Source organism: Nerophis lumbriciformis, linkage group LG18 (genome assembly GCF_033978685.3).
Source record: "Nerophis lumbriciformis linkage group LG18, RoL_Nlum_v2.1, whole genome shotgun sequence".
In the NCBI taxonomy this organism is placed as follows: domain Eukaryota; kingdom Metazoa; phylum Chordata; class Actinopteri; order Syngnathiformes; family Syngnathidae; genus Nerophis; species Nerophis lumbriciformis.
In genome coordinates this window covers 23,052,779-23,078,106 of record NC_084565.2, presented here as the reverse complement: position 1 = coordinate 23,078,106, position 25,328 = coordinate 23,052,779, and the positions used below count along the sequence as shown (strand labels likewise).

The 25,328-nt window shown below is 39.7% G+C and overlaps 2 protein-coding genes across 3 annotated transcripts in view; both read left to right on the top strand.

Annotated features, from left to right (window-relative positions):
• LOC133617706 (signal-transducing adaptor protein 2-like) overlaps positions 1-9,843 on the top strand; it is a 42,085-nt gene extending 32,242 nt beyond the window's left edge. The window contains exons 8-10 of the mRNA XM_061977869.1: positions 602-704; positions 777-866; positions 5,518-9,843. Coding sequence (XP_061833853.1) covers positions 602-704; positions 777-866; positions 5,518-5,633 — 309 coding nt within the window. The 3' untranslated portion in view covers positions 5,634-9,843. The remainder of the gene's footprint in view (positions 1-601; positions 705-776; positions 867-5,517) is intronic.
• A 4,315-nt stretch (positions 9,844-14,158) lies between these two features.
• Positions 14,159-22,847, top strand: LOC133617705 (ras-related protein Rab-11B-like). Of its 2 annotated transcripts, XM_061977868.1 has the most exons (6): positions 14,159-14,262; positions 14,299-14,349; positions 19,598-19,793; positions 19,871-20,064; positions 22,064-22,144; positions 22,327-22,847. In XM_061977868.1, exons 2-6 carry the CDS (start codon positions 14,310-14,312, stop codon positions 22,461-22,463), a joined length of 648 nt encoding a protein of 215 aa, XP_061833852.1. In that variant the 5' UTR covers positions 14,159-14,262; positions 14,299-14,309; the 3' UTR covers positions 22,464-22,847. The 2 variants fall into 2 exon arrangements, with proteins under 2 accessions (XP_061833852.1, XP_072771186.1); XM_072915085.1 differs by having other exon boundaries at positions 14,179-14,349.
• Positions 22,848-25,328: the final 2,481 nt, after the last annotated feature.

Genomic DNA, 25,328 nt, shown 5'->3' with positions numbered 1-25,328 from the left:
GATATCCGCGCGTTTTTTCTTCTTCTTCCGGGGGTGGGTGGTTGCTTACAGTAGAAGAAGAAGCGCTTCCTGTTCTATGGGGGCGGGTGCTTTCCTTGGCGGTTGCTTGCGTAGAAGAAGAAGCGCTTCCTGTTCTACCGGGAAAAAAGATGGCGGCTGTTTACCGAAGTTGCGAGATCGAAACTTTATGAAAATGAATCGTAATAAAGCGCACCGGGTTATAAGGCGCACTGTCAGCTTTTGAGAAAATTTGTGGTTTTTAGGTGCGCCTTATAGTGCGGAAAATACGGGAAATAAACTCTGCTTCTCCCTCCTGCTTTTCTGACATGTTGAATTACGTGAGTGTACTTCAATGTAACACTGTTGAGCATACTTGAAATGACATAAACCCTAGCTATACTTGTACTGCCATAGATAACGATACACAGCGCTTTGTTATATCCATATCACTACAAATATCGGTTTGACATTTGACCATTGCAACATCAGACCTCTTGTGTAAAAATAAAAATGTGAAAGAGACAATGTTGTTTATTAAGTGACATTTTCAGTAAAAGCTATCGCTCCTTCAGTGCTGAAAGAAGTCTTGTTGTCTGATCAGGTCACCTGCGCTTCTCTACCTGATATCATCAAGTACTTCATGGACGTCACAAAAGGCAGTCTAACCCCTCTATCCAGGGAGGAAAACTATGCGCAGAACATCTGTACGTATATACATCGCATATGCACCGCGTAGCTATGGCTTCACTTCGAGGTTTGTTTGTTTTTCTTTGCAGCTTACGTTGACTTTGATAATGAAAGTGGAGAGAGACTAATGCAAAGTTCTTCTGCTGAACTACTCAAACCTGATTTCTCAACTAAACCAGGTAGGGTGCCAAGAATAATCAACAACACCCATTCTTTCATCCCTTAATGATTGTATCTTAGAAAAGTTTTTTCATTTTCACTGCTTGCTCGTGTGGGGTTCAGTTGGTTTTCATTATTGTATAAGAAGCGTGATTCCAAACCTCTATTAACACACCACCTGATAGACGACACCTTGGTTTCATCTTATATCTCAGTTATTTATGTTAGCAAGGTATTTTTGGCAGTTGTATGCTTTCACTTTGTGGGAACAGTGGGCCCCATTCAGCAACCGTTCTTAAAGGGGAACATTATCACCAGACCTATGTAAGCGTCAATATATACCTTGATGTTGCAGAAAGAAGACCATATATATTTTTAACCGATTTCCGAACTCTAAATGGGTGAATTTTGGCGAATTAAACGCCTTTCTATTATTCGCTCTCGGAGCGATGACGTCACAACGTGACGTCACATCGGGAAGCAATCCGCCATTTTCTCAAACACATTACAAACACCGAGTCAAATCAGCTCTGTTATTTTCCGTTTTTTGGACTGTTTTCCGTACCTTGGAGACATCATGTCTCGTCGGTGTGTTGTCGGAGGGTGTAACAACACGAACAGGGACGGATTCAAGTTGCACCAGTGGCCCAAAGATGCGAAACTGGCAAGAAATTGGACGTTTGTTCCGCACACTTTACCGACGAAAGCTATGCTACGACAGAGATGGCAAGAATGTGTGGATATCCTGCGACACTCAAAGCAGATGCATTTCCAACGATAAAGTCAAAGAAATCTGCCGCCAGACCCCCATTGAATCTGCCGGAGTGTGTGAGCAATTCAGGGACAAAAGACCTCGGTAGCACGGCAAGCAATGGCGGCAGTTTGTTCCCGCAGACGAGCGAGCTAAACCCCCTTGATGTCTTGGTGCACACCGTCCCTTATGCCACCGAAGATGATCAAGAGAAGAATATCGACCCTAGTTTCCCTGGCCTGCAGACATCAACTCCAAAACTGGACAGATCAGCTTTCAGGAAAAGATAGCGGATGAGGGTATGTCTACAGAATATATTAATTGATGAAAATTGGGCTGTCTGCACTCTCAAAGTGCATGTTGTTGCCAAATGTATTTCATATGCTGTAAACCTAGTTCCTAGTTGTTAGTTTCCTTTAACGCCAAACAAACACATACCAATCGTTGGTTAGAAGGCGATCGCCGAATTCGTCCTCGCTTTCTCCCGTGTCGCTGGCTGTCGTGTCGTTTTCGTCGGTTTCGCTTGCATACGGTTCAAACCGATATGGCTCAATAGCTTCAGTTTCTTCTTCAATTTCGTTTTCGCTACCTGCCTCCACACTACAACCATCCGTTTCAATACATGCGTAATCTGTTGAATCGCTTAAGCCGCTGAAATCCGAGTCTGAAGCCGAGCTAATGTCGCTATAGCTTGCTGTTCTATGCGCCATGTTTGTTTGTATTGGCATCACTGTGTGACGTCACAGGAAAATGGACGGGTGTATATAACGATGGTTAAAATCAGGCACTTTGAAGCTTTTTTTAGGGATATTGCGTGATGGGTAAAATTTTGAAAAAACTTCGAAAAATAAAATAAGCCACTGGGAACTGATTTTTAATGGTTTTAACCCTTCTGAAATTGTGATAACGTTCCCCTTTAAGAACAAATGTTGTTCTTAGGCCCACTTACGAAGTTTTTAAGGAGATTTTTGTTTTCACCAATGTTTTCTTAGCTGGGATTTGTTCGTATAGGTAAGAACAAAATCTACGAGTGCTCCAGAGCACTCTTAGGGTGGCCTATTTGTTCTTAAGTGTGACAAGTTCACTTATTTCTATTGTCTTATGTTAAATTAATATCATAGATAGATAGATAGATAGATAGATAGATAGATATAATCGTATTTTTCGGAGTATAAGTCGCACCGGAGTATAAGTCGCATCTGCCGAAAATGCATAATAAAGAAGGAAAAAAAACATATATAAGTCGCACTGGAGTATAAGTCGCATTTTTTGGGGAAATTTATTTGATAAAATCCAACACCAAGAATAGACATTTGAAATGGTAAATGGGTTGTACTTGTATAGCGCTTTTCTACCTTTTTTTAAGAAACTCAAAGCGCTTTGACACTATTTCCACATTCACCCATTCACACACACACATTCACACACTGATGGCAATTTTGAAAGGCAATTTTAAATAAATAAAGAATAGTCAACAGGCTGAATAAGTGTACGTTATATGACGCATAAATAACCAACTGAGAACGTGCCTGGTATGTTAACGTAACATATTATGGTAAGGGTCATTCAAATAACTATAACATATAGAACATGCTATACGTTTTTTTAAATCCCATGAAATCTTATTCGTCTAGTCTCTTACGTGAATGAGCTAAATAATATTATTTGATATTTTACGGTAATTTGTTAATAATTTTACATATAAATCGCTCCTGAGTTTTAAGTTGCACCCCCGGCCAAACTATGAAAAAAACTGCGACTTATAGTCCGAAAAATACGGTAGATAGATACGTAGATACATAGTTAAGTTAAAGTTAAAGTACCATTGATTGTCACACACACACTAGGTGTGGTGAAATTTGTCCTCTGCATTTGACCCATCCCCTTGTTCACCCCCTGGGAGGTGAGGGGAGCAGTGAGCAGCAGCGGTGGCCGTGCCCGGGAATCATTTTTGGTGATTTAACCCCCAATTCCAACCCTTGATGCTGAGTGCCAAGCAGGGAGGTAATGGGTCCCATTTTTGGAGTCTTTGGTATGGTTTGAACTCACAACCTACCGATCTCAGGGCGGACACTCTAACCACTAGGCCACTGAGTAGGTAGGTAGGGTAGATAGATAGATAGACAGACAGACAGACAGACAGACAGACAGACAGACAGACAGACAGACAGACAGACAGACACAGACAGACAGACAGACAGACAGACAGACAGACAGACAGACAGACAGACAGACAGACAGACAGACAGACAGACAGACAGCAAAATGAGCAATATATAGACATTTCAAAATACGGTGTATGTGTGACGCACACACGCACAATTTGGCCATTTAAGAACACGTCATGAGTTTGAATGGACTCCTCTTCGGAAATCACTTAGGAAGAAAGATAAGAGGAAAAGTTAGGAACTTATTGCTGAATGGGGCCCAGTATGAGGACCTTTTTTTTTGTTCCCAGTGCAAAAAGCAAAGTCCAAAGTGTGACAAAATGCATCGTAACACCACTTCAAGACAGTCATAACCAGTGTTGGGTTAGTTACTGAAAACCAGTAACTAGTTACAGTTACTAGTTACTTTTTTTCAAAAGTAACTCAGTTACTTACACCAAAAAGTCATGCGTTACTGTGAAAAGTAACTATTTAGCAACTTTTTTTCTTTCTTCTTTTTTTTTTAAAAGCTCCCATTAATGCCCTTTTAGCCTTCATTTCAGTACTGTTATTGCACTGGAGGATAATACAATTTGTTGATCAACTTGACATGCATTTGCATCTCTGAACTCTGCTAAGCAATGTGGTCTACATACAACACACAAAGACAAAGCTGTGTTTCAAAGGGCCAATTTATTTCAGGCCAGAACAAATTGACAAAACTATTTGAAATAGCTGCAACATAACATACATAAGTAACAAACAGCATAATAACAACATAGCTGTAAACCTGGCTTCACCTAAGGAAGGCACACGTGACATACACAAAGCCTAACCAGGCAGATTTGTATTGTTGCTTTGAATTGTTGTTTTGGGCAGTAGATGGGATCTTTGATCCAAGACACAACTTACATTTAACTATAATGTTCTTTTCTTTGTGCTCGACAATAAAAAGAAGTGAGAATATCTCCATGTTAAGACACTCTGCGGCTCCTTTGTTAGTAAACACAAACCCCCCTCCCCTCCCCACACCCACACCCACACCCAGACACAGAAAGGGCTCGCATCTCTTCTCTGGTTTGTGACACAGGAACATTCAGAAGGACGACACTGCAGCGCTCCAATAAAACACACTCAGATCTTCTGTTTCTAGCCGATACTACATACAAAATAACGCAGTAACGCATCATGTAGTAACGGTAGCTGAGTTATTGAATATAAAAAATAACACGTTAGATTACTAGTTACCGCCGAAACTAACGCCGTTACAGTAACGCGTTACTACTTTGTAACGCGTTAGTCCCAACACTGCTCATAACATAAAAACATACATATGTTTTGCCAGAGACGTAGCAGAAAAAAATTTAAAACGTGCCTAAAAGATATTTATTAACATTGACTTGTGGAGCAAAAAATGACTAACAACATAATTCCTGAACAGAAGATCATGTTGAAGAACTTCCTTGCAGGTAGCCTGTATAAAGGTGCTGTCAAGGACATTTTAAAGAGGCCTTATCTTTTATAATTGATATTTTAGTCAACTAAACTTGTTTAAATTTTGCTGACTAAAATGCTGTGTATTGTTGTTGAAACTATACTAAATCAATTTAAATGACTAAAAATGTTTAAAAACAACTAATACATTTTAGCCAAAAAACTATGACTAAAACTAAATTAAAAACTGCTGTTAAAATAAACACTGATGAGAGATGATTAATTTGATACAGTATATCCTCCAAACTTTTTCTGATGACTTGCCTTTTGCCCCAACAGAACTCAAAGTGAAAGCTGAGGAGAAACCAAAGAAGCCACCAGTTCCGACACAAAGAACGAACTGGTGTAGGAGCCCCCCAAGTTGTCGTTACCTGGTTAACACGTCCGAATTGTGACACACATTTGCTCTGATATTCTGACATTGATTGATTTAAATCATAGTACTTAACCCTCTAAATGCATCACTAGGGTGAGGTACTCGTTAAATTTATGTATTTCTTTATCATTGCGATAGGCTTTTGGCTTTAGCAAATTCAAAATCACACCACATTTGAAAATTTCCATGGTATTACCCCCTGGAATTGTTGAAAATCCAGACAGACCCCAAAATCAGTGTCACTTAGCAACATGCAATCTGGTAGGCATGTTTATTATGAGTAGACCTACAACAAAGTCTCAAGAACACACGCTGAAAAACATACAAAAAGTAATAATAATAATAATAATAAACTTTATTTGTATAGCACCTTTCATACAAAAATTCCAGCTCAAAGTGCTTCACAGCAGTAAAAGACATGATTAAGACTTAGACTTAGACAAACTTTAATGATCCACAAAAGAAATTATTCCACACAGTAGCTCAGTTACAAAGGATGGAAAGTGTAAGGATGGAAAGGACAATGCAGGTATAAAATAGACAAAAAATGTACCGTAGTAGCAATATCAAATATAACATATATGTAATATTTACATAATAGATGTACAGTACGGTATATGATATATACTGATATATTATATTATATTTAGGGATGTCCGATAATGGCTTTTTGCCGATATCCGATATTCCGATATTGTCCAACTCTTTAATTACCAATACCGATATCAACCGATACTGATATATACAGTCGTGGAATTAACACATTATCATGCCTAATTCGGACAACCAGCTATGGTGAAGATAAGGTCCTTTTTTAAAATATTGATAAAATAAAATAAGATAAATAAATTAAAAACATTTTATTAAATAAAAAACAAAGTAAAACAATATAAAAACAGTTACATAAAAACTAGTAATTAATGAAAGTGAGTAAAATTAACTGTTAAAGGTTAGTACTATTAGTGGACCAGCAGCACGCACAATCATGTGTGCTTACGGACTGTATCCCTTGCAGACTGTATTGATATATATTGATATATAATGTAGGAACCAGAATATTAATCACAGAAAGAAACAACCCTTTTGTGTGAATGAGTGTAAATGGGGGAGGGAGGTTTTTTGGGTTGGTGCACTAATTGTAAGTGTATCTTGTGTTTTTTATGTTGATTTAATTTAAAAAAAAACAACCAAAAAAACGATACCGATAATAAAAAAAACGATACCGATAATTTCCGATATTACATTTTAAAGCATTTATCGGCTGATAATATCGGCCTGCCGATATTATCGGACATCTCTAATTATATTATATGTTTATATCATATATACAATATATAACAATTACCATATACAAGTAAAGGCATGGCAAAACCAAGTGTAGAAAATTTAAAATAAATTATAAAAAATAAAAATAAAGATAAAAGCAAAGTAGAAAACAAAAGGATCAGACAATAATAGTTACAATAATCACAGTGTAAGAACAAGATTGATTGATTGAGAAGTTTATTGACATATAAAAAAATTTAATCCATGTAATGCTTTAAAAAGGCAAATGGATGGCACAAAAAGCCAAAAGGCTTGTTTCCATTGTGGTCCATGATGAAGAAAGTAATGTAGGAAATAAAAGGCTAAAAGTTATGCATAGTAAAATACAGGGATCACTGTGAGCCGCAGGTCTCATTTACAGTACAATAATCACAGTATGGATGCAGAGAATAAGATATAGTGAAATTATATAGGATAAAAGTCAGAATAGCAAATTACAGTGAACTCAAGGTGATTACAATAAAAGTAAAAATGTATTACAACCATCACCGGTTTGATGGTACCGCAATGATATAAAATAAAAACAAAGTAGGAAGCAGTACGATAAGGCAGTGCCGAAGGTAATGTAGACAGTAATGCGGACAGTAATCCTTGTATAATAAAATACAAGGATCACTGTGAGCCGCAGGTCTCATTTACAGTACAGTAATCACAGCAATGTAGGAAATAAAAGGCACTGAATCGCAGGTTTCATTTACAATCACAGTGTGGATGCAGAAATGTAAGAGCAATGTAGGAAATAAAAGGGTGATGCAGTGTGGGTGCAGCAAGTGCAAGGTGATAGTGGTTAAAGGTGTAGTTAGCTGGCTTCCCTGATATGTAATTTAAATGCTTGAGTAAAGAGATAGGTTTTAAGCTGTCTTTTGAAGATATCTATCGAGTTGGCTTCCCTGATATTTTTGGGCTGTGTGTTCCATAGTTTTGGGGCGTAGTGGCCAAAGGCTGCATCACCGATCCTCTTTTGACTATTTCTGGGAGCCTCTAATAACCCAGCAGCTGATGACCGCTGTGTTCTTTTTGGTACATAGTTTGTTAGGGTGTTGGCGATATAGCTTGGTCCCTGTCCGTTTAGGGCTTTGCATGTAAGGAGTAGGACTTAAAGTCAATTCTAAACGTTATAGGGAGCCAGTGCAGAGTAGCTAAGACTGGACTAATGTGCTCTCTCTTTTTGGGTTTTGTTAGCAGTCGAGCTGCAGAGTTTTGTATAAGTTGAAGTCTCTCTGTGGTTTTCTTAGGGAGACCTGTGAAGAGTGCATTACAGTAGTCTAACCGGCTAGATATGAAGGCTTGAATTAGCTTCTCTGCATCATTTTGATTTATAAATGGTCGTACCTTTGCTATGCTCCTGAGATGAAAGAACAATGTTTTGGTCACCTTGTTTATATGGGAGCTGAAATTCAGTTCTGAGTCTATGATAACACCATGACTTGTGACCTCAGATTTGATCCAAGGAGTTAATCCTCCTAGGTTTTTAATTAACGTTTCTCTTTTTGTTTTGGGGCCGATAATTACAATTTCAGTTTTGTTCTCATTTAGTTTCAGGAAGTTGTTACTTATTTATTGCCAATTGGCAGTTGGTGATGGAGTTTACAGCTGATGTATCATTATGTACAATTGTGTATCATCTGCGTAGCTATGGGAGTCTACTTTATGTTTTCTGATTATGTCGCCCAGCGGTAACATGTAAAGAGAAAAAAGTAATGGACCGAAGCAGCTCCCTTGTGCAACCGCATAGTGGTTGTCATATTTCTCAGATATATGGCCTCCTAGTCTAACACAGAACTTCCTCCCTCTGATGTACGTTTTGAACCAGTTCAGCACATAGTCCGATAGACCAACAAGCTTTTCGAGACGACTGACTAGAATATCATTATCAAAGTGTACAATTTCTGTTTTGCTTCTGAGACCGGTTTACTTAATAGTGTCAAAAAAATGCCCTTGTACTTTCAGTTTTGGTTTACTGTCACATGTCACGGCATTCTTCAACAACTTCAACATTCACTTTAATGCTAAGAAAATAGTTTTTGATGTTTCTGATGTGTTAACTTAAGCACTTTATATTACCTGTCGTTGTATTTTAGTATATAAAGCAGACTATATCTATTCAAGTCTATATAAAAAGCATTTTTTTGTACCTTTCCTTTTTATAATGTACTGTATTTGAATTTAGTACCCCAAAGCTGCCGCAAATGATTGGAGGATGCGGGCAGAACTGTGGACACTTAGTGATTTGGATAACATCGGACTGTCTGCCCTACAGGATGAATTTGAGGACCAGTCATAGACAATTTAGAGTGAAAAGAACATTTTATTTTCACTCGCATACAAAACATTCAAACTTGGATTGTTTCCCTGGCTTCGAGACTCTCCCGAAGGACAGTGTGGCGAAGACACAACAAACTCCCTTCTTGTCTCTCATGGACACGCACCTGTTGTTGACTTTGGAATGACTGGCGGCCGCAACAAAACCAAGGCCGCGGAACAGAGACACGCGGCAGGCTTAAACACACACATGCATCCACAAAATATATACGCCACACACATATAACCCACCCCCCATCCAATGCCCTTGACGCAAATCTTTTAGGGGTGATGGACGGCTAGGCAGCGCCTGAAGAGCTGCAGCCTTCCACCGTAGCTCCCACTCCCTCCCCTCTGTTGCAAGTCTCGAGTTGTATGTTGTAATATGTATATGTGCTTTGCTATGGAGTTTTTTCCCACTCCAGACTGGGCTCCCTTTACTCATCTTCCCCCAGCGTTGACCTTTTTCCCATCTTTTACGGGGCGCCTTGTGGCGACCCATCAGCGTTCCTGTTCTGGAACCCTGTACACTGTTTGTTTTTCTAATCTTGAATGGGTTTGTGCTGAAAACAAAGTTTTGTTGTACTTGTGCAATGACAATAAAGACCTACCTACCTAAAGCTATCTAAAGAATACATTGTCTCCATACATCCGGCCAGCTCGTACGTTTCTTGAGTGCAATAACCCATTCCACCAACCACCCTGTTTTTGTTTTGTTTTTTTTCATGTATATATTCATTTCACACCATATTCATTGCACTTCTACATTTTTTATATTTTTATATATTTGCACATTGTTTTTCTAGCATGCACACATCGCACTGTATGGAATGGCCTCAATCTCGTTACCTTGCGTAATGACAATAAAGCTGATTCTGATTCTGATTCTGATTCTAAATCCACAAATGTTACTTTGGGACGTCCTGGTGACAGGTGTCCATGCAATAGTTCCCACAGCACCAGCGTGCTGGCTGGCAGCTTCTGGTGTTTTGGGCAGTGTCCTGCAAGTCTCATTCTTCTGGCTGCTATTTTGTCGCTCACCCTGTAGGGCAGGGGTGTCAAATGTACGGCCCGAGGGCTGGATCATGCCCGCGAACAGGTTTTATCAGGCCCGCGGGAGGAGTTTGCTAAGTATAAAAATGAGCCGAAATTTTTGAATGAAAGAAACCGCTGTTCTAAATGTGTTTAATTCTATTTTTTTTTATCTTGATAGATTGAAAATTAACACCAATGAGTTGACTGATTAACATTAGATGGATAGATAGTACTTTATTGATTCCTTCAGGAGAGTTCCCTCAGGAAAATTAAAATGATCACATAATTTATTCAGAAAATATAAATAATGACAAATAAAGATAAAATACTTTTAACCACAATATATAAGTGTAAAAAAACAACAACATTATGATTTGTACATTTCCAGAATGTGCTTGTTCTATTTTTAAACAAAGAAAACAATCTGAAGTTGTCTTAATTTTGAAGTTATCGTGCCGTCATTTTACCAGTCCCGCCCACTTGGGAGTAGATTTTTCTCCATGTGGCCCCCGATCCGAAATGAGTTTGACACCCCTGGTGTAGGGCATTTAACAGTGTAGGAAATATATTAGACAGTGGTGTGCTGTCAGGCCCAGCAAGGCCTTCTCTGCAGGCCTAACATTACCAGAAATCATGATCATAATTAAAGATAAAAGTATTTTTTGTTTACTTTCCCTAAATATCTAAAATGATTAATATTCTCTTCATGTCATATTATGCTCAGAATTCAGCTGGATTATATTGCCATGCTGTACGAAATCTGCCAGGCGCCTTTAGAATCATCAATGCGGGCGTCCGTGCACTGTTATTGAACGGGGACATACGGTTGATAGACAATTGTGATAGCCAATCAGATCACGAGTTGTTGTCAGTAAGGCCTTCTAGCTGGCCTCACGTTGAACGTGACGTTTACGCGTCCTGTGATTGGATACTCGTCGGGACCGTTAGCGGATGAATTTGAGAACACATAGAGTTGATGGACAGTTGCGATAGTCAATCAGATCGCAAGTTGTTGACAGTTGCTGTTCTGCTTCAACTAAAAGTTGTAAACTCTTGTTGTGACATGCTTGTCATTTAATTAACATTGTTACATGTGTATTTGTCGTCATCATGAGGTCAGGGCAGTTTATATACCTTTGAGAGGTGTGTACTTTGAATCAAACTTTATTGACACGGAAGTTGCATAAGCCAAGCAGAGAAATTTACGGTATATGTTTTAATTGCTGATGCGTTTTAATTTATTTTAAATGCGCCAGAAAAAACACTGTTCAATGCGCAGTAGGGTGTAAATGTGTTTTTGTATAGTATTTCTCCAGCAATGGTCATGTGCTGACATCAATTATGGTATTTTGAGAGGTAATCGACTGATTGATTGATTGAGACTTTTATTTGTAGATTGTACAGTACATATTCCGTACAATTGACCACTAAATGGTAACACCCGAATAAGTTTTTCCACTTGTCAATCAATTCATGGTATAAATATATACTATCAGCATAATACAGTCATCACACCAGTTAATCATCAGAGTATATACATTGATTTATGTACATTATTTACAATCTGGGGGGTGGGATGTGGAGGGGGTTGGGGAGGGGGGGGGGGGGTTAGGTTTGATTGTTATCATCACTTCAGTCATCAACAATAATATCATCTGAGAAATGGACATTGAAACAGTGTAGGTCTGATCTCTGACTTGGTAGGATATGTACAGCAAGCAGTGAACATAGTGAGCTCAGAAAGCATAAGAACAAGTATATACATTTGATTATTTACATTTGATTAATTACAATCTGGGGAGGTGGGATGTGGAGGGGGGGGGGGTGTTAGTTTTGGGTTGTAGTTGACCGGAGGTGTTCTTTTATTGCGGTTTTGAAGGAGGATAGAGATGCCCTTTTTTTTACACCTGTTGGGAGTGCATTCCATATTGATATGGCATAGAAAGAGAATGAGTTAAGACCTTTGTTAGATCGGAATCTGGGTTTAACGTGGTTAGTGGAGCTCCCCCCGGTGTTGTGGTTATGGCGGTCATTTACGTTAAGGAAGTAGTTTGACATGTACTTCGGTATCAGGGAGGTGTAGCGTATTTTATAGACTAGGCTCAGTGCAAGTTGTTCTGGGATGTTTGGAGTCTAGATTTGAGGGTTTTGAGAAGGTGCATGCGTAATCGAAAAAGGGTTGAATGAGAGTTCCCGCTAGAATCTTCATGGTGCTTTTGTTGACCAGAGAGGAGAGTCTGTAGAGAAATCTCGTTCGTTGGTTGACCTTGTTGATTACCTTGGTTGCCATTTTATCACAGGAAAGATTAGCCTCTAGAATGGAACCTAGGTAGGTGACCTCATCTTTCCTGAAGTCTTTCATTGAAGTCGGAGATCACTGAAGGCCTAGGTGGGAAACGCACGGCCCGCGATCTCTATTATTAATAGAGATAAGGAAATAACGGCAAATATGTTAGCAAAAGAGAAGGTTTGGTTAGTAGTGGAAGATATTTTAGGATTGCACTCCGAACAAAGCATCACATATATATGTTTCAGCTTGTTCTGTCTTTCAATGACTATACAAACTGGACGGTTGAGCTTTACCCTACTCACAGGGAACTTATATTCAAGTGTTGCCATTCAACATTTACGGCACACTTCTCCCGTTGTTAATTTTTATTTTTATTTATCTTTCCTTTCTAATCCATTTTCTATCGCTCGGTGTCTCCTAGCCGCTCAGGCAAATCATATTGTCTAAAAATTAATTTTTCCATCGATAATGTGACAATGTTAAATGTTGATGAACATCAATGTTAATTGATGTTAAATGACAAAACGGATTATAAAGACAATGTACATATATATATATATATATATATATATATATATATATATATATATATATATATATATATATATATATATATATATTGATTGGCAACACTAAATTGGCCCTCGTGTGTGAATGTGAGTGTGAATGTTGTCTGTCTATCTGTGTTGGCCCTGCGATGAGGTGGCGACTTGTCCAGGGTGTACGCCGCCTTCCGCCCGATTGTAGCTGAGATAGGCTCCAGCGCCCTCCGCGACCCCGAAGGGAATAAGCGGTAGAAAATGGATGGATGGATATATATATATATATATATATATATATATATATATATATATATATGTATATATACATATATACATTGTCTTTATAACCCGTTTTGTCATTTAACATCAATTAACATTGATGTTCATCAACATTTAACATTGTCACATTATCAATATATATATATATATATATATATATATATATATATATATATATATATATATATATATATATATATATATATGTATATATATATATATACAGCTTGGACCCGGCCAAATTTTTTTAACCCAATGCGGCCCCCGAGTCAAAAAGTTTGGGGACCCCTGCTCTAAACCCTCCGGGTATGAACAACACACATACAAGCAATTCCCATCCCTTTTCCTTTAAAAAGAGAGTGTTATTTTCAAATTTTAAATCCAACAAAATTAACTTTTAAGTTGCTACTATATAAACTCAAAATAATATGCATTTTCAAATTGCTACTTATTTAAAACATTAGTGCAAAACTTGTGACAAAACAGTGCATAACTTTTCTTTCTTTTTTTTAAATTATTTTTTTGTTACCGAACCATATACCTTAGCTTTAGTTTATTTTCAGATCATAACCATAAGAGCCTTTACTCATCATACCTAAACCTCAGTTCACATTTATTTATTTATTTATTTATTTTTTTCTCTCTGAAGCTAAGTACACACATACAAGCAATTCATATTGCTACAATATATATATATATATTGTTTTTAAAAAAAGACAAGGTCAAATAACAGAATGTAGGGTAGGATTCCATCTCGGTCCACACTCCATATCAGAAGGTGGCGGTAGTGCACAATACAGGAATGCTTGCCGACTGTCATTAAACCAAAGAAGAAGGAGAAAAATAAGAGGAAGAAGTGCAAGAAGAAGAAGAAGAAGAAACATAGGAGCGTGTCTGACACAACGAAGAAGTTCAGCACAAAATGGGGAACAGAGACGATGAATATGATTTCTTGTTTAAAGGTAAACTGTCAGATATATTTGTGTTGCTTTATGTGACGAGCTAAGTGTCTGTTCGCACGGGCGCTAACTAGCATCAGTCAGCAGCTGGTGGTGGCAGCTGACGCTAGCTGCGGTTTTCTCCTTTACAACGTCCTGTGGTTAATGTTAAACATGGCGTCTTGTTTCAATTCCCACCTCCGGGAGAACTTTGAACATGTCACCAGGGAGGTGCTGGACATTGAGTCCGAGTGGACCATGTTCCGCGCCTCTATTGTCGAGGCGGCTGGTTGGAGCTGTGGCCGCAAGGTGGTCGGTGCCTGCCGTCAAGCTGAAGAAGGAGTCCTATCGGGGTTCTTTTGGCTCATGGGACTCCTGAGGCAGCGGACGGGTACCGACAGGCCAAGCGGTGTGCGGCTTCAGCGGTCGCGGAGGCAAAAACTCGGACGTGGGAGGAGTTCGGCGAGGCCATAGAAAACGACTTCCGGATGGCTTCGAAGCGATTCTGGACCACCATCCGCCGCCTCAGGAAGGGGAAGCAGTGCACTGTCAACACCGTGTATGGTGCGGATGTTGTGGATCGGTGGAGGGAATACTTCGAAGACCTCCTCAATCCCACCGACACGTCTTCCTATTAGGAAGCAGTGGAATCTGTGGTGGGCTCTCCTATTTATGGGGCTGAGGTAGTTAAAAAGCTCCTCGGTGGCAAGGCCCCGGGGGTGGATGAGATCCGCCCTAAGTTCCTTAAGGCTCTGGATGCTGTGGGGCTGTTTTGGTTGGCAAGACTCTGCAGCATCTTATGGACATCAGGGGCAATACCTCTGGATTGGCAGACCGGGGTGGTGGTTCCTCTCTTTAAGAAGGGGAACCGGATGGTGTGTTCTAACTATCGTGGGATCACACTCCTCAGTCTTCCTGGTAAGGTCTATTTCGGTGTACTGGAGAAGAGGCTACGCTGGATAGTCGAACCTCGGATTCAGGAGGAACAGTGCGGTTTTCGTCCTGGTCGTGGAACTGTGGACCAGCTCTATACTCTCGGCAGGGTCCTTGAGGGTGCATGGGAGTTTGCCCAACCAGTCTACATGTGCTTTGTGGACTTGGAGAAGGCATTTGACCGTGTCCCTCGTGAGGTCCTGTGGGGAGTGCTCAGAGAGTTTGGGGTATCGGACTGTCTGATTGTGGCTGTCCGCTCCCTGTATGATCAGTGTCAGAGCTTGGTCCGCATTGCCGGCAGTAAGTCGGACACGTTTCCGGTGAGGGTTGGACTCCGCCAAGGCTGCCCTTTGTCACCCATTCTGTTCATAACTTTTATGGACAGAATTTCTAGGCGCAGTCAAGGCGTTGAGGGGATCTGGTTTGGTGGCTGCAGGATTAGGTCTCTGCTTTTTGCAGATGATGTGGTCCTGATGGCTTCATCTGGCCAGGATCTTCAGCTCTCACTGGATTGGTTCGCTGCCGAGTGTGAAGCGACTAGGATGAGAATCAGCACCTCCAAGTCCGAGTCCATGGTTCTCTCCTGGAAAAGGGTGGAGTGCCATCTCCGGGTTGGGGAGGAGACCCTGCCCCAAGTGGGGGAGTTCAAGTACCTAGGAGTCTTGTTCACGAGTGAGGGAAAAGTGGATCGTGAGATCGACAGGTGGATCGGTGCGGCATCTTCAGTAATGCGGACGCTGTATTGATTCGTTGTGGTGAAGAAGGAGCTGAGCCGGAAGGCAAAGCTCTCAATTTACCGGTCGATCTACGTTCCCATCCTCACCTATGGTCATGAGCTTTGGGCCATGACCGAAAGGACAAGATCACGGGTACAAGCGGCCGAAATGAATTTCCTCCGCCGGGTGGCGGGGCTCTCCCTTAAAGATAGGGTGAGAAGTTCTGCCATCCGGGGGGAGCTCAAAGTAAAGCCATTGCTCCTCCACATCGAGAGGAGCCATATGAGGTGGTTCGGGCATCTGGTCAGAATGCCACCCGAACGCCTCCCTAGGGAAGACCCAGGACACGTTGGGAAGACTATGTCTCCCGGCTGGCCTGAAAACGCCTCAGGATCCCCCGTGAGGAGCTGGACGAAGTGGCTGGGGAGAGGAAAGTCTGGGCTTCCCTGCTTAAGCTGCTGCCCCCGCGACCCGACCTCGGATAAGCGGAAGAAGATGGATGGATGGATAGATGTCATCTTGTATTTACGTCACATTATAGACTTCTGGTGATATTCAGTGCCCTTATTGGTCTAAAAGTGCTGTCTTTTGTTCCTTTTTGTGGATTGGACTGGCGTTGACAAGACCGGAAGCTACCTGCTAGTGCAGGGGTCAGCAACCCAAACCGTTAAAAAGAGCCATATTGGACCAAAAATACAAAAAACTAATCTGTCTGGAGCCGCAAAAAAATGAAAAGCCGTAAATAAGTCTTATAATGAAGGCAACACATGACGTAAGCATGTTAGCATTGATTAACTTGCAGTCATGCATTGATTGATTGATTGAGACTTTTATTAGTAGATTGCACAGTACATATTCTGTACAATTGACCACTATATAGTAACACCCGAATACGTTTTTGAACTTGTTTAAGTCGGGGTCTACGTTAATCAATTCATGCACTGACCAAATATGCCTGATTAGCACTCCAACAAGTCAATAACATCAACAAAGCGCACCTCTGTGAATTCAAGCACAGCATAAAACGTTTGGTGGACAAAATGAGACAAAGGAGTGGAAGATTTTACATGTAATAGCCTACTATAATTTTTGGTAATTTTTTTTAATATACTTTGTAGCGCTTTGAGATTTTAACAAATGTAAAGTGCGTTACAAATGCAATTAATTATTAATTATTATGTAAACAAACTGTTGCGCGCGTCACAGTCCACACTATGGTGAGTTCAAGAACCGCCGAAATTCGTAGGACAAAACGATGTTCATCAAATACTCTTATCAGTGAAGCATACACACAAACATATTAAACAGCGGGCTTTCTAACAATTAGGAAGGTTTGTGTCATGTTTGTCCTCAAACAAAAAGCATGCCAAAACAAAACAAATATTTTTCCCCCATCTTTTTCATTTTCAATCCTTTTTTAAAAATGTGTATTCCGGATTAGACGTGTTTACAAATATATTTACTAAAATAATTTCTTCTGAACAATGAATTGAAAAGCCATCAAATGTCATTTGAGAAATTTTAAGCCAGAATGTATAAACATTTCAATGTGTGACTTGCAGAAAAATAATTATTCAGTTAGTGTTGTTTTTTGTATTACTTTCTCAACGTTGTATGTCAATCCTTTGCTATCCATTTGGTCCATAAAATTGCTGCTGAGCCTACCCTGGAGTTCTTTGGAATTCCCAATTTTCCAGACCTATCAAAAAATCGATCTGTTTTGGCGGTAACCCAACACAATTTAACTTATAGTAGCAGGTTTTTTTTAAATGAAGCTGCCGCCCCTCCCCTGAACTTTACTAGCGCTCCGATCCCCCAAACTTTATTTATCCATTTTTGGCTTTGACATAACTGCTGTTGCCTTAGCACTTTTAAAAATGTTCTCGAGCTGCTGTGCCACACCAGAAGTTCTCTGGCACTCCACCCCTTAAACTCTGTCAAAAATCCATATATATTAGCTTTTTTTAACGTAACTAAAGTTGTATAAATGGGCATTAAAAAAAATGTTTTCTCAAGCTGATCCTCCTTCCCCTGAAGTCCAATGGCACCTGTAGTCACCATATGCATACATTTTTGCTTCAACATTAATACAATCTTTTTCTGTATATACACAGTAATGTGTTATAAAATTCCCTTTTTTTTTTTTAAAGCTGCTACACCTCACCTGATGTCCCCTAGCTCCACAGAATCTATTTAAATATAAATTCATATTGTTTTTATATAGCCTGAAAAATGGACTCAGGTCATGTATGGGAAGCCTGTGTAATATTACAGCTGCTTTACAGTGTAACTTACAGGATTTGTTGCGACTTTTTTTCGGCTACCGAAGCTGTTAATTAAAATAAGAGTAATAGCAGGTAAAAACACTGCTCATTTAATCTGAAAAGGTTTTGTTGAACTTTAATTTCCTATAGGTAAACCTACTGTTAATTCAACATAAAGAGATGTTGGTTGCACTTTGTGATATTATTGTATTATTTTTGTTTAAAAAAACAGCAAAAGAAGCAGGTAAATTTGTTAAAATGTTGGTAATTGTACCTAATTAAAAATGTCTTGAATGTTGAAAATGTGAGCAGAAAAGGTTTCCACTTGTTAATTCAACCCAAGGTGTTTGTACTTTATTCAAATGAGATGTGAATGCATTGGCCATTAATTGTTTACCTGCTTATGTGTACCCATAATTAAATTATACCTAATTTCATTATTAAAAAAAAGAAATATAGGAATATCGGAAACTTCACCTGCCGTGTCCAATATCCAGTATTTATTTCACAACACTGCTTGATTTTTTTTTTTTTGCTAAAAAGTTACTGAATCGTTTTGGATGGTATCGTTCTATTAAACTAACATTGTCCCTAAATCGTATCGGCAACATAAATTTATGAATTGAACCGAATCGTTGTTAAAACAATTTATTACACTCCATTGACTCATGATGCACCAAAAACTCGGCCACCAAACAAAGACTTTAATCACCAAACAGCACTGCCAAAACAGGATGTTCTGATGACGTAGGCAAGTTGCACGCGATTGTCTGGTGCGTTGGCAGCATGTCTGTGATGTGGACGTACTTTAATATATCCGAGATATACCTGCAGACAGCGACCTACAAAATTTTAAAATATTAAGAGGACAGTGGCGGCTTTTAGGAGAGAATATGCAGCTGGAGCTGCATATTGCAAGTGTGTTGTCAGGCTATATCTGTTGCTAGTCGTTTTTAATAAAGAAACAGTGACTAAAAGGATTGGAGAAGTCTCTAAAAACTTGAGAAATGCTCAAAGGAAATTGTACAACAAGCATCAACAATTTAAAAATAGAGTAAAAAAATGTTAATACTAATTAATAACACAGATTTGTTTTTAAATATATGTATATTTTTAAACCCTTTTAAAGAAAATATATGCATCAACACCTATTACGTAAATCTTATGACATTACATCTTATGACATCGTTGCCACAGACGTGCCACAGATATATTGGAAATAAAGGGGAAACCCTAAACTAGTTTGTGATGACTCCTACTATTAACACTGAAACAGGTGTGACAGGCACTCCAGTGAGAGTTTATTTACCAATGTTATGACTCCTGAAATGTAGTCTGATATTATTTTATTTTTTATAGTTGTGCTTATAGGAGACTCTGGGGTGGGGAAGAGCAACCTCCTGTCCCGTTTCACGAGAAATGAGTTCAACCTGGAGAGCAAGAGCACCATTGGGGTGGAGTTTGCCACCCGCAGTTTACAGGTGGACAACAAAACCATCAAGGCTCAGATTTGGGACACCGCCGGACAGGAGCGCTACAGAGCCATCACCTCAGCGTGAGTAATGTGTGTGTTGTTTTGGATCAAAAGATACAAAAGTTTAAAAAAAGTGCAAAATGGCATATCGCCATCAGGTATTACCGCGGCGCAGTCGGGGCTCTGTTGGTTTACGACATCGCCAAACACCTGACGTACGAGAACGTGGAGCGCTGGCTAAAGGAGCTAAGGGATCACGCCGACAACAACATCGTAATAATGCTGGTTGGCAACAAAAGCGACCTGCGACACCTCAGGGCCGTTCCCACTGACGAGGCTCGAGCTTTTGCAGGTAACACCCACAGACATGTTTGCTGAGATGACAACAAAAGTCCCAATTTTGAGGCAAGAAAGGTTATTTAGTTCTACTTCCAAAGTAGGGACTTCCAATTTTAAGATTACAATCATCCATTGTGCCAAAAAAATTGTTAGAATCGTACCAATTTATGCCACTTCAAACAATCCCTGCAGGTTATACGCGACTTTGTCCAGTTAACGGCAGAACATTTTGACTAATCGTCATTTCCCTTAATTGAAATTGTCCCTGCATGAGGCTAAAACACGTATGTGAACTGTCTAATCCATAAAATGTGTTCTTGCGCTGTACTTTCACGTCTCCACACCCTCGTTTACGTTGACGAAGATGCCAACTTGTGTGACGTGTCTCATTTATCAACAGATATCGCCTCTAAAGACCGCGTTCAGCAGTTCCTCAATGTTGTTAAAAGGGGGTGTAATTTGTGCAAAGTGTTGGAACTAGGGTTATCAAGTGATTAAGATATTTAATTGTGATTAGTCGCAGAGAGACAGCATTTTTTGTGTGTTTCAGACAGATAACTTTCAAGTTTTAGATACTGTTAACAAGATGCAAATGTTTTCTTACTAAACATTATGCTTTTTTCAACAGCTCAGCACAATATAGACACACAAAAAAAATACTGGGATTGCGAATTATTATCCCTGACATAATTTTTATTCCCTGCTGCTGGAGCGCTTGCATTCAAAGGGGTGGAGGCAACACTCGAGTTTAGATACCAATTTAGTAACCTGACTCTCGCCAGATCCTTCTAGTTCGCCGAGCTCCACACAAGGATCTGGGCTCGAGGGCAATGCAAACTCCTTCAAGATAGCAAAAAATAATGAACCAATCAGGATCGCCGGGCGGGATTTCATAGTTGTGACGTAGCGTCGCTCTCATCGGCGTTACGGGTTGATTTCGATGTGAGTCGTTAAAGTAGCACGTCATTCAAGATAACGGACAAGTGGTTTATCCAATCACATACAATGATTTATTTACAATGCCCCGCCTTCTAAAATACATTTCCTATTGAGAAGTCCCAGATCCTTGTGTGGAGCTCAGTGAACTACAAGTATCTGGCGAGAGTCAGGTTACCAATTTAGTGCATTCATAACACAAAATCTTGATTGTCAAAGAGATTTGTTAATGCCACCTTTGATATTTCTACCCAAATAAGTGTGTCTGATATGTTTTGTATTACATGTTGTACAACTTACCGTAAATTCCAGACTTTAAGCCGCTCCTTTTTTAGTGGAAGAGCATCGAATTCTCCTGCCAGTTATTATACACAGCTGGCATCAATAGATAAGCAAAGATAGATTATTTGCCGTAGATAGATATAGAAATAGATATTCCTAATTGGACCAATTCAGTGACACACTTGATCTCTCAGAGCACATAAGGGGTTGGGAATCTTCTCAAGTGACTCCACTATAAAAATTTAAACGTAATATACTTAATAGTAGCAGGATTAGTTATAGCAAGTTTAATTTCTACAGTATTTTTTCTTGGAGTATTTGATTTTCTATCATTTAGTTGTCTTCAGCTTAAACAATGCGAACATTTGCTGTGAAGTTCTGTTTTGTGTGTTAAAATGTTCTCGTGTAAAGGCAGTGTTCACATCTTACTTACAGGAATACTTTGTATTTTTTATGGCTGAATAAAGCTGATTTTGCTTATGCATGTTAATCTTTTTGTTAACCATGTTAAGATGTTCAGAAAACAATTTTAATGTTTCGTTCTAAAAAAAATAATTCATTAATCAGTTATTCTTTAAGCATTACACCTGTTGTACTTAAACAGAACAAAGAAAAAAAACAGGTGTGTCAGACTCTCCAAATACTGTATAAAAAAAACACTGTAACCTCCACGATGTTTTAGGAAATTCTCTCAAAAAATCAGGCTTTTAAGGCTGCAAAAAAACTCAAAAGGCCTTGTAGGGGTCTTGTAGAAAACTGAATAAACTTAGTCTTAAATGTTGTCCCCTCACCAGAGAAGAACACATTGTCATTCATTGAGACGTCAGCGTTGGACTCGACAAACGTAGAAGAGTCCTTCAAGAGTATTTTATCAGGTGGGTTTGAGTTAAACACAAGAAACTATGGAAATTATTTTCATCAATTCCAGTGTAAAGTTGTCACCATTGTTATAATTTCTTTGCTGCCATACAAGTGTAAAATTAAGTTAAAATACTACGTGTGATTCAGAGGAAAGTTTGTTTGACTTTTTGTTTTTGGCGGGGTGGGGTCACTTCAGAAATCTACCGCATCGTGTCACAGAAGCAGATAGCCGACAGGTGTTCACATGACGAGTCTCCCGGCAACAACGTCGTGGACATCAGCGTCCCGCCAACCACTGACGGCCACAAGAGCAACAAAATGCAGTGCTGCTAGAATGTGTGACCTTTGTCCCTCCTCTTCTCCTCATCCTCACCATCATCTGCCCTGACGTTACCTCAGCTAAGCACTTTTGCCTTCCCTCCTCACTCTCTCATTACTTCGGCCACTAAAGACGTGCCCAGAAGCCTTCTGCGTTAAAGAATGTGAACGGTGTTGACTGAGCTTGTCATAAAGCATTTCAATTCTGACCACTAGATGGTGCTGTGCAAATCATGTATTGGCAGCCACTTCCCCGTGAGGCAGGCAGTATTATTGAAGTCTGTGTCTATTTATTGAAATACTATTGATAATAGTTGTCACTGTTTTGTTGATTTAATGAGTTGTCACTGTTTTGTTGAGTTAATGACTGATTATGTTTACAATAAAATAAAAAAGCCATCCCATCTTGTGCAATTTGCATATTTTACTAAATAGTGTTTAATAATCTAAACAGACCATTTTAAGGTCATTTCTCAACTTAAGTTATTCTGTATTTATTGTACTTTAATTTGTAAAGTGGTGCTAGAGTTAGCTTCAAAATTAGAGTTCGGACTTTAAGGTCTACAGTTTGGGTTGGGCTTGAGTTAAGGTATGTTTTGGTGAGGGTTAGGGTTGAGGTGATGTATGTGGTTAAGATTAGAATTAAGGCTTTGTGTTGTGGTTGCGTTTTGAGGGTTAGAGTTGGTTTCCAGATCAAATTAGGTTAGAGTTTTTCTTTTTTGCACAGTAATCAAATCAAATCAAATCAACTTTATTTATAAAGCACATTTAAAATTTACCACAGGGGTAGCCAAAGTGCTGTACAATGAACAGGTTAAAAGATAAAACGAGTACCGAGCAAACACAACACAACACAAACAGAACACGATAAAAAATAAATAATTAAAATAGAATTAATAAAAACCTAAAAACAGGATCACAGCAGGTGTATTATGGGGCGCCATTGCAGGATGGATATCACTCAGTGTTAAAAGCCATGGAATAAAAGTATGTTTTTAAGAGAGATTTAAAAACAGGAAGAGAGGAGGCTTGTCTAACACTCAGGGGTAGGTCGTTCCAGAGCTTGGGAGCAGCAACGGCGAAAGCTCTGTCACCTCTAAGCTTCAGCCTTGTGTCAGGGACCGTCAACAGCAGCTGATCGGCTGATCTTAAGGATCGGGTGGGGCAGTAAGGCTGAAGGAGGTCGGAGAGATAGGTTGGCGCGAGGTTGTTTAGACATTTAAAAACAAATAAAAGGAGTTTAAAATTGATTCGGTAACGCACAGGGAGCCAGTGAAGGGACGCTAAAATAGGGGTGATGTGCTCACGTCTGCGGGTCTGTGTTAGCAGACGAGCAGCAGAGTTCTGCACGAGCTGCAGGCGGGCGAGGGAGGCCTGGCTAATGCCAACATACAGGGCATTACAATAATCAAGACGAGTCGAGATAAAGGCGTGGATTAATTTCTCAAGATCATGTCCTGATAGAAGCGGTTTCACTTTCGCTATTTGGCGTAATTGATAAAAGCTTTTTTGAACGACGCTGCTGATTTGTTTTTCGAATTTAAAATCTGAGTCAAACTTTACCCCCAGGTTTGTGACAGAGTCGCTGAGATACGGGGTCAGAGTGCCGAGGTCCACGTTGGGGGAGGGAGAGCGACTTGGACCGAACAACATAACTTCTGTTTTGTCTTCATTTAGGCTCAGGAAGTTAGCTGAAAGCCAGACTTTGATGTCGTGCAGGCAGTCAATAAGACGTTGAACCGTGTTATTTTGTGCCATGGGAAAATAAATCTGGCAATCATCGGCATAAAAATGAAATGCAATACTGTACTTCCTAAAAATAGAACCAAGGGGGAGAAGGTAAAGCGCAAATAAAATTGGGGCAAGGATTGAGCCCTGGGGGACCCCATGTGGTAAAGGAGCTGTGGACGACATAAAACTGTCTACTTTTACACAAAAACTCCTGTCGGTTAGGTACGACCGGAACCAGTTGAGGGCGGCGCCCTTAATGCCCACACAGTTCTCAAGACGAGTGATTAAGGTGGCGTGGTCGACGGTGTCGAACGCAGCAGACAGATCTAAAAGCACCAGGACAACATATTTACCAGAATCAGTGGACAGGAGGATATCGTTAAAAACTTTTAGAAGCGCTGACTCTGTGCTGTGGAGGGCTTTAAAACCGGACTGGAACAGCTCAGTGATACCATTATCCTCTAAGAAGGGCAACAACTGACTGTAGACAACCTTCTCTAATATTTTGGAAATGTATGGAAGATTAGAGATAGGTCTGAAGTTAGAGAGGAGAGAGGGGTCGAGGCTGGGTTTTTTAAGTAGAGGTCGTACCACTGCATGTTTAAACTCTACTGGAACTATTCCAGAAGAGAGGCTACTATTGATAATGTTAAGGACACTTGATCCAATAGTAGCAAGTACCTCCTTAAACAGGCGAGGTGGGAGGGCATCTGCAGGAGAACCAGAGGGCTTCATATGACTAACTGTGTCACTTAAAAAAGAAAAGGACACCGGCTCAAACTGATGGAAAACAGAAGAGAAATGCAGGGGAACAGAAGGGTCATATGAAGGCTGAGATAGACTGGCTCTAGTTGACACAATTTTGTCAGTGAAAAAATGGAGACAATTTTCACAGAATTCAAAAGAAGCATCAAAACCAGCATATTTGGGAGCATCAATGACAGTGTTAATAGTTTTAAACAGAACTCTGGGGTTGTTACAGATAGAAGATATAATCTGAGATAGATATATATTAATTTCTGCTTTTACAGTCATCTGAAAGGAAAACAGGCTTACCCAGTACTCTAGAAAACCTTCACCAATAACCTTTGAGTACATTTTCTTGAGTAGATTTTTAACTAAGTACTCTTTTCATCTCTGGTAGCTAGA